The 16568-nt window shown below is 39.3% G+C and overlaps 1 protein-coding gene across 1 annotated transcript in view; it reads left to right on the forward strand.

The window, feature by feature from the left end:
- LOC107092995 (AT-rich interactive domain-containing protein 1B-like) overlaps window positions 1-16568 on the forward strand; it is a 133724-nt gene that overhangs the window by 38508 nt on the left and 78648 nt on the right. Inside the window, exon 2 of the mRNA XM_015387767.1 lies at window positions 12017-12326. Within this exon, the coding sequence (XP_015243253.1) occupies window positions 12017-12326 (310 nt within the window). The remainder of the gene's footprint in view (window positions 1-12016; window positions 12327-16568) is intronic.

Genomic DNA, 16568 nt, shown 5'->3' on the forward strand with positions numbered 1-16568 from the left:
TCACAACTCTGTAAACTTTTCTTTTCAAAAGAAGCTGTGTTTTTTTTTTGCTTGTGTTTCAACTGCTTCGCCTGAGCGCTGGTCTTTTTGCCCCTTTGTTTGTAACAGACTGAAGTTCACCGCATTGGTTACGTCAAGGCGTACCATCACTGTCATTCCCTGCACTGTCCTTGCCTCCCTCCCTTTCCAATTCCTTTAGTCTCTTACCTCTACTCCTCTCAAAAAGGAGTAAACAGCCTGTGTTTCATCTCTCCAAAACAGAAGTAAGACTAAAACTGCAGAGGGGCAGAGCTGGCCAGCACTGAACTGGATTGGGTAAAGTCAATACAAAAGCATGAGGAAGAGAAAGAAAGCAGCTGGGGAGACAGTAAAGGATGGAGCTGCAGATGGGAACTAACCTTGCCTGGGTTTCTTCTGATCTTCCTTCACACGCTCCCCTTCACCGCACCCATCACTGTCAAGCCAGCTCTTTTCTTCCTCTCTCAACTCGCCCCTTTTATTTGTCATGTTCAGAGGACGGCACCAGAGCATCTGAGGATAGGAGGTTAGAGTGTATTAAAGGAAATGTTGTTTTACAAAAAAACACTGTTTCTCTTTCAGTGGGAAAACAGAGGCTGTGCAGCCATCGCACTTCAAAGCTGCCCCTAAAACGGCGCTGGTTGTTCCAGTCTAATCGGGGACAAGTGAGGCTTTTCTCCCCCGTAGGTGTTAAAGTGCACTTCTCCTCTTCTTCTAGGCTGTTCTTAACACTATTTTTGTTGTCGTATAAAAGCAGGACTCTATTATTTTAAACGGTCTCACAGGAAACTTGCAAACAATGTGTTTTATCATTGCAAACACAATGATACACATTTGATGCAGCATCAAGCCTAAATAAAACTTTCATCTTTGGGAAATCTTTAGAAGTTCATCACTTGCATAATAAGATCATCAAATGATATAAATTTAAGTTCTAATGATTGATTTGCACTATGAACTTTTATATTATCTCAATATGAAGTGCAGTTAAAGAAGATGTAGCACTCAAACATTTTATGAATGAAATAAATAAATAATGTAACTGTTTATTTATTATTTATGAACTTACACAATAGAAAAACCTCTGCGTCCGATATGTTACACTAAATAGCAGGGAAAATAAAGAATAACAAAAAGCTGAATTTAAATAATAAGATGTTTTTTTGTTATATTTAGGCATTTCTCATATTTATTCAATTAGATGAATAAATAAAGAAAATGATAAATTTAGATCTGCAATGGACTGGCGACCTGTGCAGGGTGTACCCCGCCTCTCGCCCGTAGGGAGCTGGAGGTAGGCAGCCATCGCGACCCCACTTGGGATAAAGCGTCTCAGAATATGGATGGATGTATTCATTTAGATTATCAACACAATAAAATATTAGATGAAAGACATAAACATTGGTCCAAACGTTTTCTTAAACATCTATTTAGTCAAGAAAAACGCAAACTGACTTTTAAAAAGTGTTTGAAAAATGCCCATTTAGATTCACCCAGCTGGAAGACCTTTATTTTGGAGGACTTTGGTTTTTTATCCACCATATTAGTTTTGAAACTAGCTCAGACGTAGCTGACCAAGGGTTGCCTACATGCACAGTCAAGCAGGTACCTCTGACGACAACCTTGTCGCAAACAATGCATTTATGATAAAAACAAATACAGTTAAAAGTTTACTAGTTTTTTTGGTTCGGGGGGATCAGAATAGCCCTGTTATTAACTTTTATAATTTTAAGCCTTTAAATGCTGTGCAGGATCAGTAATGAATACTGCTATTTATTTTTTATAGAAATAGGAAAACATTATCATTGGTCATATTTTCAGAGTGAAGGGCAACTGTAATGAAGCATGTCTCTCATGAATCACTTAAATGCTATAAAAATGACTGCCGGACCCATTTGAATGAAAAATATCCCATAGAAATAATCTGCAAGAGTCAAACGGCTGCAAATATTTGAAAATTAGTGTAACAGAGAGCAGGAGCGAAGCAGGGAAAGTTAGAATGGTTGTTTGGACGGCTCTGCACTTTGTGAGCTGTCTTTCCTGTGACACACACACACACACACACATGAATTTAGCCCTACACACCCCCCTCTCCCAGAACACCACCACCTCAACTTCTCCAATGGCCCTGTCGGTGTGCCAGGGCGGGTGATTACCGACGCTCTCCCCCAATTATGGGCTGATTATTCCGCCGCGCTCTAATTGACTGGGGAGATATGCAAATGGCTGTCATTTGGGATGATAAAGGATGCGGGCGCTGGATGCCCCCTGCATTATTTAGCCTCGGCTGTACGCAGCGTGAAGGATGTGGCGTGCGCTTTAATTGCTGAGGAGAGAGAGGTTAAGCTGAACGAGCAGATGAATTAGAAATGAGGAATTTGGGCCCTTTATTTATTTCTTTATTTTCCTTTTCTCCTTCCATCCCTCTCTCTTTCACACACACACATATATGTGTACTCTCTCTCTTTCTGTGCCATGTAGTATTTTTCAGCCCCCTCTTGGGTGAGTGGAGAGGTGAGGAGGAAGGGGTGGGTGGACGGCAATGTCATGCTGCAATGCCATAAATAAAAACATTAGCGGAACCAATACAAGCAGAACAAATAGAGTGAGCAGACGGTTTGAGCATTAGGAACCAAATTGAACTTCGGTAGGCAGATGAATGAATAGAAATGTTTTCATTTGCAGATTAAAGTTTGCAGTTTGTTGTAGTCATTAAAAGGGCGGCATGGTGTAGGTTTGACCCAATTGAAATAAGCTGCAGTTTGTTTGATTCAATTCAATTCAGTTTATTTCTATAGCGCAACTTCATGACACATGTCATCTCAAGGCACTTTATAGTTCACCAGATCATCCAGTCAAACTGATTCAAAGATTTCTATCTTAGGAAAACCAGTTGATTCGATCAGCTCGCAATCCCTCACACTAAGCATGCTTGTAGCAACAGTGGAGAGGAAAAACTCCCTTTTAACAGGAAGGAACCTCCAGTAGAACCAGGCTCAGTGTGAGCGGGGGGATTCAAGGAGACAGAAGCAGAGATACAAAAGCAACTGTCTGCCAGGCAGACGAGCTCCGAGCCAACTCCCATGTCAGAGGATGAAGAAAGTACATCCAGCCAGTCAAAGTCAGAGAAACAGGACTACACTGAAAAACATTTATTTATTTTTTTTATTTTTTTGACCTTTAGTTGAATGTAGAAAAAATTAACTTAAAGTAAATTAAATGTGTTATGTGCTACTTTGCTTTAAGTCCAACTACTTAAACTAGTTTTAAATGGAAAAATTAGAAATAGAACTTTTTTCTGTTTTTGCTGGTAAACTTCGGAACAAATTCCCTTTAAAAAATAGACATATTGCTTTTTGTTTTAGAGTCTCTTTTGAAACAATTATTCAAAGAAAACTGTTTAAGTTAACTTTATTGTCTTTATTCTGTTTTGATTTAGTTTTTTATGTTCTTTATACATAAAATTGGATCTCGATTCATAAAGTGGACCCAGTAAAGGGGATAAGCCTGATTTAAATGTAGGGTACTAATTAGACAGCCATGAATTTGTGTGTCATAATACAAGTTAATCATCCCTCAAAATTACCCCAAATAAATGCCAGTAGACAGATTTAAGATGGCTCCAGTTTGCCTCCACCTTCAGTACACACAGTAGCATCACCATCTTCAGCAAAACCTGATTCTCAGCAATAAACATCATCCACAAGAAGCTTTTATTATAAAGAGAGCAAAGTAGCTACTCTATTTAACATATGAACATTTAAAACAATTTACTCTTTTTTTTAACTTCAGACAACCTAGTCCATTTTACATTGGGTATTGATGATATCTGTATAAATCCTTAACTGGAAGGAGATCAGCCTGCTTAAAACAATCGGAAAACATTAAACGGTAGTATAAAGATACGTACCAGTGTGGATTTCCATTTGCTGCAACCTCTGCACCCTTAAGGGAGCCAACAAGGTGTGTGACTATAAAATATCACATTTCCATTGAAAAAGCTTCATCTAGGTCAGGGGTCGGCAACCCAAACTGCTCAAAGAGCCATATTGGACAAAATAAAAAAACAAAAAATAAATTTGTCTGGAGCCGCAAAAAATGTAAAAGTCTTATATTTGCCTCTTATGGCAACATGGGCTCTAAGTGTATTATCCCACTATAGAAAAGGACTACATGGGCTTAAATATATAATAAGCATTCAGTATCAAATGTTTATCCTGGACCAAATGGCACATAAGAGCATGAGGTGATGGACGAGTTGTAAACGCTCCCATCGCACGCAGCTTCATCGTGCGCCACTTCACTGGGCACCGCTTCACCGCGAGGGGTTAAGTTTTGTTGTATTGATGAAATCATAGATTGGTCTGCCGGCTTCCGTAGCGTCGTGAGCGCGCATGTGCGTGCTTTCAGGAAATCCTATACACTACTGTTTATGCTCTAAAAACATTCTAAATGACTTCGTTTCGAGTAAATTCTGGATGCTACCCACTCAGGACACTTGGAATACATTGGACGAGCAGTATGGAGGAATATTGACACGTTTTTTGTGGACTTTTATGGACCTTTCTGTCTCGGTCACCATAGACCTCCATTATTTGAATGTCAGCAGACAGCAAGAAGCCTCCCAGATCTCCAGATGCATTTGAGATATCAAAAAAGTACTCCAGAGTGTTGTTCAGCATGGGGGTGAGTAGAAAATGAAGGTTAATCATGTTTTGGGTGTACTATTCCTTTAAATCTATCTTTGCTCTCCTCTTATTTATCCAGAAGTTCTGCAATCACACTTTTTCTCTTCCTCCCAGCTTGGTGGTCGGCTGCATATTAGCTTGCCTTTCCAAACTATTTTTTATTTTTTTGCCAACCTCTTATTACACAGCAAAAATGCAGGTAATCCTTCTGCATTGATAATGAAAGCAAATGATTCGGTCTATTTGAATCCTCTTTTCTCATTAGCTATCTTCCTTTTTTCCCTTTGGAATCCATGGTCCGAGAGACACCTGCAGCTTTGTTTGCCTGGCACCACGCCACACTGGTTGCAAGTTCTAACCATTGATCTCTATGGCTATGATGTAAATTATTGTTTAAATGTATTTATTATAAAAAATGTTTACATAATTTATTTAATATTAAAACAAACTAACAAAAAAATAGATTTTCATACATTTTTCAAAAAGCTCTAGGGAGCCGCAAGGGAGACACTAAAGAGCTGCAGGTGGTTATTCTAATAAAAAAGCAGCAGGATCATTAAAAGGTCTTGGCTTTACAAATGGTGTAGATGCAGAAAGGATACAAAAACTGTACCCGCATACAGTAGGTGTTGACAGAGCTGATCTTTTTTTAAGGTAATTTAAAACATTTTTTCATAGGAAAAATGTAGCATCCCATGATCATCTTTGTTGGGGGACTGTGAATGGTCAAAATGTGTTTTCATAACATTCAGGCTTTAGGAAGCATTGAGCTACTGCACCCTAACAGTCATTCTTTTCTAGTAAATTGTTTCTCTTTGTCCTCATGTATAGAACATGTCAAACTGGTTTATTTCATTTATACTGGACTCACACGGTGCTTTTAGTTTGTAGCACTTAGTGTGGAATAGCAGCATGACTGTGGTCACTTACCTGGTGTAACACTCTGACATGTAGCCCCCTTATGTTGTGTTTCTCTGTAGGAGACTTATACATTTCAACCATTAATGGAGTTTAAAATCTCGAGGCACTTGAAACTGAAACATTCATTTTTGAAGCTCAGTGAAAAATGCTAAGGTTCACGGGTTGGCACCCCAACACGCTTGATCCCCTGTTGAGATGCTTTTTGGCAAGCACACCAAGCATCTCATCTCTGTTTGCAGAAAATGCTCCCTAAACTGTGTTTCTGAGTGGAGACCATATATATTATATATTTTATATATATATATATATATATATATATATATATATATATATATATATATATATATATATATATCAATGGATGCTACAATTATATATTATATGTGTGTGTGAGTATGTACAGAGTGAGTTAGAGAGAAAATGTGTGAGTAGGGTTGGCTGTGTGTAAGCCATAGAAAGACAAACTGTAGTGTTGTTTTTCAGACAGATTTCAAAGAAGATGTCTTAGTTGAAATAACAATCATCTTTTTAAGTTCGCATCATTTTGAATGCTAATTATCATCATCATCATCCTCAGTCTGTGTAAACATTCCAGCTGATTGACATGTTGAAAGAAATTATAACTGTGTGTTGAAAGAAAAAACGTCTATTCCACAAAGTCTTTTAGTCTCTTTTCTTTGCTTAATAGCAATTATTGACGGGTATTACAGTCACGCCTTGCATGGGGCATTGCATTAAAACCCTCTTTAAAACAAACACACAGAGAAGCATCCACCAAACCATTTGGATTCATTTACACAGCATTTCATTTGGTTTTTGCCTCAATGGACGGTTTGGGGGAAAGAATTTAAAGAATAACGTCTTCGTAATAGCATTTCCTTGCTGTCTCCAGTGCACTATAAAAATAGAAAGTACAACGGCCGGAGCCGATAAATGAGCACAGAGCTGCCAAGAGAAGACCCATCCCTTAGGCCTACAAACGATAGCTATTGGAGTTAATTACAGTTTATATCATTATATTTACCCAGAGAAGAAAAAGAGAGAATAAAACTGTCTGCTGAGCTCTCTGAGGTGTTTTTTTTAATGTATATTGCATTACTTTCAGGAGCAAAGTGTTTTATGCTGTGAGATATTGTTATGGATTCAACTGTTTTAAGATAGTAACCAGGTTTCTGAGATCTTCGTCTGTCCTAGGTAAGGTTAGAACCAGTTTCAAACACTATAATTATTGTCATTTTGCTTAAGATTCCTGCCAAATAGTTGAAGCTGTGGGTAAATGTGTCTAATCTTTTTTATTAATTCCATCTTGACCTGAAAAAAAATACAAAAAATGTGAAAAGAAATTATGATTGCAGTTCAAAAGCAAAAACTATGCATGAACAAAGCATTCAGTTAGACTTTGCTAATCTGTGTAGAAGTCCTGCTTCTTAATTTATATTTCCTGTCCAATACATAGATGCCAGAGATGCTGCAATTAATGCAACTTTTTTCAGGAACTATATTCAATACACCAACAGGTCAATGAGACGTATGTTTCTACTGGTTTAGTTGGAGACGTGTTAACCCTTTTTAAAACAGATCCATCTTAACCAGACTGGATAGAGGGCATCTGCAGACAACAATATTTTTGTCTTCATACAGATTTCATACATAATCTCGTAATAATTAAGGTCTGTATATTGATTAGGTCATTCTTACACACAAATATGAAATGATGAAACATTGTAACGTTTGCTGTATGTTTAATGGAAGGTCTCTTAGTAAGTCTAAATGTCACGCATGTTTTCTTCCATGGTTTTTCTGTAATTACTTCCATCTTTCTTTTATGAAAGGATTTCCTGTCCCTGTGGGGGGAAAAAATCCCCACAATTTGATGGTGTCAAAATTGCACTGTGGGGATGTGTTCAAGTGGGATGTCTTAAGAGTTTCCTTTAGTTGTGGATTTCTTTTGACCACTTTAAAGACAAGATTTGTAGAGTATAAACCGATAAAGCCCTAAAAACTCATTGTTTCACCTGAGCTCTGGATCTGTGAAACTCCTCCAGAATTATCATCAGCCTCTGTTGCTTTTCTCTTTTTGCTTGACCTGCCAGTTTAGATAGACGGTGCATTTTGAAAAGTTTGGAGCTGGTTTTACAATCTAATCCAGCTTTAAATGTAATTCCAATCATCTGTTTTCTTTGGTTTTTAGTTTAGTGTTCTCTTTACGACCTCTTAAATGTTCACAGAGCAGCTTGGTTTGTACGAACATCTGAAATAATTCTTTGTTTGGAAAAACTTATTTTTTATCACTCATTTCAGTAGTAAAAGTCATAATATAGCTTGATTACACAAAGAGCACAGTGTTATTTCTTTTCATTTTAATCACGTTAAGTTTAACAGAAAATTTGCTACTTTATAGGTGTGTACAATATAGAAAAGGTATCCTATACTAGGATGTCTTACAGATTTGACCTCTCGTGAATCCCTGGAGACGTTGGTTAATGTGGCAGATACAAAAACTTACATATTGTTGGATCACTGTAAATACTGAGGCTTTTTTTTTTTTTTTGTCTTGGGGAGCTGTGGGCTGACATTGTGCAGCCCCCAGGGAGCAGTGTGGGTTTAAGGGTTTTGTGAAGGAATCCAAAGTGCAGGCAGTGGGGATCGAACTGGGTACTTACAACCTTCTCAGAGCACAAGCGCACTGCTCTAATCCCTAGTCCAACACTCCCCATATAGTGCAGAAATAGCTTGATTACATTTGTGATGTGCCTAGAAAAAATAATAGCAAATGGCAGTTTTTCAGTTTCGTGCAGTAAAAAGTGTGATTAGGCTGAAGGGCTGCGCCCTCACAGTCCTCAATGGCTGTATTTACATTTGTCCTTCAGGCTCCTGTTGGCCGGCTAGTCATCTGCTGCACAGCTCTGAGCCATTTAACGCCTCTGACTGGGACAGACAGATCGAAACGGGAAAATAGACATTTGATGTTGGAAATGCAAGACAAGGGAAGTCTCAGTCACTCCCTCCTCCTGGAGCCTGTAGGAAGCTGTAGTCATTGGCTCCTCCCTGTCTAGACCAAGAACCACTTGTGCGTCCGCGCACACACTAACTCCTTTCCTACTAGCATAGCAACTTTGATTAATTCCCAGTGTGCTGTGTGAGGAGACAGCATCAGTACCGTGGTCAGGGGAGAAGGAACCGAGTCTGCTGGATGTGACAGCTCCCTGCTTCACACTGATGCCTTAGAGTGTGGAGGTGTGTGCGTGTGTGTAGCATGAGTGAGGGTAGGATACATGTGTGTAAAAAGCCTCATCTGTCCCCTCGGCCACATCAGTGCTCAAGCATGTCTTGCCATGACAGCCTAGCCGCCTGGGTTCCTGTCACACTCCCGCACACAGACAGAGGAGCACTAACACCAGTGAGGTGAAGGGTCACAAACGACTGCCTCTCCAATGTTGTGTGAAATGTGTAGTTGACCCAGTGTGTGTGTGTGAAAATGTGAATATGTATGTGTCTATGTGATTTGAATCTGCTGGTAGTGGTGAGGGGGGCATCTCAAAGTAACTGGTTATTATCACCTCAATATTTTTCTTATTATGACAATTACATGCTCTAGGAGCAAATTAAGTGATAGAGGGCGGCAAGCAGGAGTGGTTGACAGCTATTTGGAGACTCAATGCACAGAGCAATTTGCAGCCCAGAGCCAAACAAATTGGATTTGGGCCACTTTGGATATGGGCCCCAGATTGTTGGGCGTTTGGTCCTGAGATCTGCCGTGAGCTGGTTAGCTGCCTTTAATTCCTTATATGGAACCAGAGCCAACAATGCTCCATGGCCACCAACAATATTTAAACCCTATGTTTGGATATGCATCATTCCTCACTGTCTTTGGGGAATGTACAATTTCAAGTCTATGAGCATTAAGAGTCTCCACCTCTGCATGTTAACCAGCACCACTATTTTTTGGTCTTGGGCCCCACAGCTGTGCTCAAGTGTGTGTATAATCCAAATGAGCCTAACAGCCTCTAAACGAATTACTGGTACACATTTTGCCACCCCTAAACTGCCACAGGAAAAGCTGGCAACAGCACCCAATTAGGTGAAATGCAATTATTCCGATCCATTCACACAATTAGCCTGCAGGTTAACAACCTAGCTGCACATTCTGCAGGCTCCTGGTGTTTTTGGGAAAGCTGCGGTCACACTGGCTCTCACAGTAAACCCTCCGTGTCAAAGAGCATCCTCCTGAAGCAGACAGTGGGACAAATAATAACATTCAGCCCCATTGGTGGAGGCAGCACATGACGCTAGTCAGCTTTGTGCAAAGGACGACTTGATTGGTTGAAGTAGGGAATAAAATCATGGGTTAGAGAAAAGAAAGAAAGTGGATTTTGTGCCCAATGGAGCAAAGGTACATAATGCCAGGCGACAGACTGCCAGGCAAACAAAGCAGGTGGGCATTCACAGAACATTGTTAAAAAAACAAAAGTTCTGGGTGTCATAGTTGAGATTGCATTAACCAAAAAAATCAGGCGTGGTTGGACTGCCACACTGACTTGATTGTCTGCTCTACCGGCTTATCTAGGGACCAGATATGGGAAGAAGGGATGGGAGTTTCCTGTCTCCTTATTTAGCTGATATCACATAAAAAATGCTTGTTGTTTCAACCCTAAACTGATAGTATGACAGAGATAATATTTTTGTTGATATCAATTCAAGCAACCAGATTCTTTAGATTAATCCAGGTTTTTCTTTAAACTATTTATCAGATGTCAGCTTTTAATAAAATAGAATCATTAGTTTTTTATTTATGCAGGGTTTCAGCTTCATCATCATTAGGTTGATTTACACAGCCAATAAAAGCTATAAGAAAAATCTGATCAATATAAAGAGAATTAAGATAATGAGAAAAATAATTTGTTGAGTAAAAATATGTAATTTCAAGAAAGAATGAACTTGAGCGATATTCTCACAGTATGGAGTAAATATAACACTATTCGGCATCAATATTAACTAGTAAGCTGATAAGTGAAACCATCTCCTCTGTACACCTTTAACTGTTTAAAACATCATTATTTCAAAACGACTGAATTTTTTATTTCGGTGAGCAAATGGAAATTGTGGAAGACCTCTTTTATCATATCCCTTCACTCCAAGAACCTCTGTGATAGGTGTCTATCTCTGTAGGCTGTAATCTTGATTTCTTTAATATGCCCAATAACTGTTTTCTGCAAGTTCAATTATGTAATTTATTTGCCTGTCATTCATGTAGTGAACAATATAGAGAGGGACTATGATATCAGCCTTGCGGGATGCCACTGAAAAATGAAATTTATAATAGCACTTTAAAAAAAACAATACAATCATGTAAAGATAGAATTCCAAAGGTTGGAACCCTTATTAGTTAAAACAGATTGTATGATGAGTATTAAAAGCACCACTGTATTTTACAAAAAATATTCTGACTTTTCTGGCTAGAATCACATATTTTTCTCTCACAGTTCTTCCCCATCAGTCACACTGAGGGACAATCTTTGTTGACAGTGATTGGTTAGGGCTCAGGTGGAATGGGGCTGAAGAGTCCATGGGCTCTGGTATAGCTGCTAGGATCAGCTGGCATTTACTCGCAGCTCTTCCACTTTTTTCCTTAAGTGGGCACCAACCAGAATAACAGGGGTCATTCACAGGTGACTTCTCCTCATAGGCGCACACATCTGAGCCACAGCCTCACTTCTTTGAGAATATATGTGGGTTGTTTGGTTGGTGGACAGACATAACAGTTCGTCTCATCACTTCATATGCGGTCTGCTCCATCACTTCACTCTTAGCTTCTTTCGGCGCTCCTCACTTTTATGCAGTCAGCGGCATGTCAGAGGTATTATTAGAGGATTTCCTGAAATCGTTTTAGAACGGGGGACTACCTCTTTAGTGCACAAACACTTAGACACACACACAGAAATATGGGGCCCATCGCTCACCACAGGGAATTGAAACCGTAATATGAACTCACCCTTGGTCTGAAGGAAAGACCATTACAATTTATCTTTACCACCACAGCTTAGGCAGTTTGTTCTTTGGCATGTTTGGGATTTCCTACCAGTGTCACTAGAACTATAAAGATATTTTCTTAAGGGTGTTGAGTGTCGTGTAAAAGTCAGCTTTAATTTACACACATTAAAATGAAAGCTGTAAAGTTCAAATGTGTCTGACAATTACTAACCGCATATTTAATCTTTTTCCCATTATATTTGCAGAGTCGCTTCTTCTTTATGACATAACGGGCTCTGAGAAAATTATGTTCGTGCTTGAGCCTAAACCTAAATCTGCCACCTGCTGCTTGTCAGCTCTCATCAAATGCTTGGATGAGCTTCACAAACACTCACTGCAAGTCTCTGCTTCTCTTCCAGGATCTCTCTGGCTCAATTGATGACCTCCCTACAGGGACAGAGGCCGGACTGGGCTCGGCAGTCGGTGCTGGTGGATCCTCCAATGGCAGCAGTAGTAGTAGTAGTAGCCAAGGGGAGCCAGGAGGCGCCAGTAACCAGAGGCAGTCCCCCTTTTCTCCACACGCCTCACCTCACCTCTCTGGCCAGAGGAGTGGGCTCTCTCCCTCTCCAGTGGGATCCCCTGTGGGCTCCACTCAGTCCCAGCAGTCTCGTTCAGGCTCAGGACCAATTTCTCCTGCCAGTGGACCCCCTGCTAACACCACAGCTCCAGGTACAGTTTCTCTTTGATCCAAATGTATTTTAATTTTCTGGTTTAACTTGATTAAAAAGTAAGCATGGGAGCTATAGTTTGGTTTTGGTTTTATTTTAATACTGGAATGTGGCCTTGACACCAGAAACAAAGCCACGTTTCAAATGTTGTGTTCTAAGTTCCTACCGAAAGTTTCTTTAGGATTTTTTTAGGAAAGTGCTGCTAGAAAAGCAAAAGAAAGAAGGTCAGAGCATCCCTGAGTCAGTGAAGTCAGGAAAGATGTATTGGATTTGACAGCTAATGAAAAATACCTGCTGTGACATGTCTGATCCACCTTTCAAGTCAAACCACTCATGCCAGACCTACTGTATATTTATGAAGGAGGAAAATAGAAAACGGTATTCAGCATCTGTTGCAAATTAAAATCTTAATTGTGAGGCTTGCATTCTCAATCAATCCTCTCAGTCAAAACATTTCAGAACCACCTTTTAAGGCAACAAGGCTGCAAGTCTCTATAGGTATGTCTCAACTAGGTTTCCACATTTAGTGGAAAAATCAAAATAAAATAACTTTAGTTTAGAGCGTTATGATGCTCCTACCAGCTGCCATGCAGGGAATAGCATGCTTTTAGTTTTTTGCCATACATATCTCAAGAATTTAATTTACTAGAACTCTGTTCTTTAGAAAATGCCAGAGACAGAGGACTCAATTATGCAGCCAAACGCAGGCATCGTTTCTTAAATGCATGGACAGAATCTGAAGAGCCGAAATTTAGCTAACACAAGTAGTAAGTATTTAAAGAACCTTCTAAATAGTAAAATATTGCTCCAATAACTAAAATGACTGTGAGGAGGGAAGCATATCTCAGTAGTGTTTAGGGAACACTGAATGAAAGCCACTAACCTTCTCAGAACCCAGGAGGTTACTCTGGCTCTAATGAATGATTCTAGAGACTCTGTATGGATGATTGCTGGACAGACGCCAGACAGGGTTAAAGCCAGCAGAGGGGTTGTAGTCAGTCAGGGGTCATGCACATAGAGGCATTCCACAGGGCAGAGGTTTCCAGAAGGGCTAGACTGGAGGGGAATCCAGAATCCAGGTACGAGAATCGGTAACAGGAGGCACATTAAACAGACAGATGTCTCTAGAAGCAAGAGGCAAATCAAAATGTCCAGGCTTGGGTCATTAACGTCTGACAGAAGCAGGGTGGTGGATTACTGAAGCTTAAAAACTATATTTCAGACATTTAAGGGGTCATAGACATGGTCTTGGTCCAGAAATCAGAAACCATTGAGTTGCTACGCAAGAGCATGGCACGGGAATTAAGAAAAATATAAAGAAGTTATAGACAGACAAGGCGGGCAAAGCATGCTTGACGTCTACATTCTCTCACATAAAGGCTTTTGGTGCAGACTAACTGAGAGGTTCCTATGTTTAAAGCGGGAAAACAGGTCAAAGGAATGATGGCGATCGTCATGCTCGTTCAACTGGTGCAGCAGATCTCAAAAGGGGATCTAGCAGTCAGAATGGCCAGAATCATAAAATATTCCACATTTCCTGTGTTTCCTACATGGATACCAGCAAACAATCAAACTGGGCTAACAAGATTTCTTACATTAATCACTTTCTTAATGATGCTCTACCATAATGGCCTACTCACAGAGTCATGCATACAGTAGTCCCAGCTCAAAAATGAGCTTTAAGTCTTTAAAGCCTCCGAGAGCTACAATGGGCTTGTTTTCTTCTCTCAAATTGGTGAAATTTATTTTGGCAGCTCCTAAAGGTAACCGTGAAATTGCATTGAAATCTATTTAGTGGTTCCAGTTGAAAAGAGACGGGATATAAAGGCTCGCAACCTATTACACATTTTTATTTGCATAAAAATGTAAAAATTTGTATCAGTTATTTATTTTCACTATATGGTGCTGTTTAATCGCTCTACATAGAATTCCTGAAGTTTACTGACATGTGACAAAATGTGAAAAAAAAATTAGGGTGATGTAAGGCCACTTTGTCATATCTGTGAATAAGACCAATCCTTTTTTCTTCTCTGTTTGCATTGGTCAGCCCAATTGTACACCCTTGTTCCTTTATAATTGAGTAATCAAATCAAAGTTTGTGTTGTTTCTACTCCATTTTTATTTCTTTCAGATGTTTTCAATTTAAGGACGGTTATGTTGCAAAGTTTCCTTTGTTGAGAATGTTAATGTTGAAGCCAAAGTAAGAGAGTCTAAATGTTTTTTTTTTTTTGTTAGAATATACCAGGCATGTTCAAAGTCTGCTGTCCTGCAGGTTTTAGAGTTTTCCCTGCTTCAGCACAGCTGATTCCCGTTGATGGCTGATTAACAGCTTATTGTTGAACTGTAATCATCAGGATCTGCTGTGTTGAATCAGAGAATCCTCTAAAACCTCCAGGACAGTGGCCCTCAAGAACCGACTTTGGACATGCCTGGACTACACCATTGGACAAACACATTATCCATGCAGTTTTAAATTTTACTACCTAAATAAAGCTCTTAACTCAACATGGTGATCTGTTGGCAATGCTGATGTTCAAACTGATTTTCAAAAACATTCTCCATTTAGTCTGACCCAGAGCTCCATTCGAAAGAAGAATGCTCAGTAAGTGTTCATCTTTAGAGGTGGATCTTTAGATACGTGCCCTAGAAGACATGCAACACAACAGCATTCACATTTTTATTTCTTAAAATAATTCAAAACTATTCATAATTTTCCCGAAGTTTAAGAAATACTGTTTTGTGCTAGAAACACCCAGTGAAGATTGTAGGTATTAAGTCCTGCAAGGCACTGCATCTCCATATTTTCTTGCTACGAGGAGTGTTATTTTGTTATGACAGACTTACGGTTTGATTTCTCCTCAGATTTGTAGCCTTTTCTTAAATAAATAAAAAATTATATTAACAGGACTATCAGACAATAGGCAGAGTTTCAGATTTTCTCCTGAGGCTAAAACATTTAGATAAATAAACAGTGAGCGTTGTATGTAAATGAACTCTTGCTTTTCCTGCTACACCCTTATGTGTGTGTGGCCTTCATGACATCCTGCCAGAGAATGAGCAGCTGACCGGCTCATCAGCCTGTCTACGACCTGCCAGTCACTTCGACAAGGAGGGGCAAAGTGTCTGGAGTGAGATCCAAACTCCAACTCCTCCACCTTCTCCTCCTGCTCTTCCTCTCCCCCCCTCAGTCTCTTACACAAGTGATTGACGCTAATGAAAAACTGGGACAGCAAGTTGTTTTTTTTTTATTTCAGGCACTCTTGCCAAGAATCATGACAAGAATCAAAATAAAGACAGGAGGCGAAACTGATCGTTTGGACACGATTAATAAGAAAATATTTTTAGGTATATAAGTAAGTGATGATAAAGCAGGAAGCAGTTAGTAACATCTGGCATGATTTCACTGATGTACTACAATCAGTTTCAATTAGATCGAGAAGAAGCCAGCTTTGGAGAGATAGAGTAGAACTGATGTGGTTATCACCCACCTGATTACAAATGCATCAATTCGTAACACTTTGTCAAAAGTAGGGACGTATCTGTTGATGTTGAAGCTTTACTTTCCTCTGAGTACAGGCGAGAGTTTTTGCAAACTGTGTGTGATTGCTTTTTGGGCTATTAAACCTAGTTGTGTCCTGTAAAAAAAAAGAAATAAAAAATTCAGACGATGACAACGAATAATAAGATATTAAAATTGTGTGAAGACCTCATCTGCTGCAGTTTGAGCTGCAGTCAAAAAAAAAAGTCAAAACACAGCCTTTCCAGCAGCTCTTCATTCTGCTCCATTTAGCCGGCTGTCAGTAGAGAAATTGGTATTTCAGGTTGTTTCTTAAATTGATTCTGCACCTCAACTGCTGTCAGAATCGGTTGTTTTCATTGACATTTTTTGGTATTTCGATTTTTTTCCCCCAATTGGACTTAATTATAACTGCCATAAATGTCACCACATGATCATTTTTGGATAGTTTTGCCAGACTACCGTATAAGTGCAAAGAAATTAGAATATGATAATAGTGTTTTTTTGATACTGAATACAAAATTGTTTCTTGTGCAAAAAAAATGTCTTGAGGTGGGACAAGAATATATTCTAGACTTGGCACAAATATTTATTATTGCTTCATAATATCCTACTCTCACAAATGCAAAAAGGTGCGATTTCTTAAGCTCCACTGTGTATTTTCATGGCAACTGCATTTATTTGTCATTTTACTGTAATGCTTCTACTAAACTTAGAGTTTTGGGC

Source organism: Cyprinodon variegatus, unplaced genomic scaffold (genome assembly GCF_000732505.1).
Source record: "Cyprinodon variegatus isolate N-32 unplaced genomic scaffold, C_variegatus-1.0 Scaffold403, whole genome shotgun sequence".
In the NCBI taxonomy this organism is placed as follows: domain Eukaryota; kingdom Metazoa; phylum Chordata; class Actinopteri; order Cyprinodontiformes; family Cyprinodontidae; genus Cyprinodon; species Cyprinodon variegatus.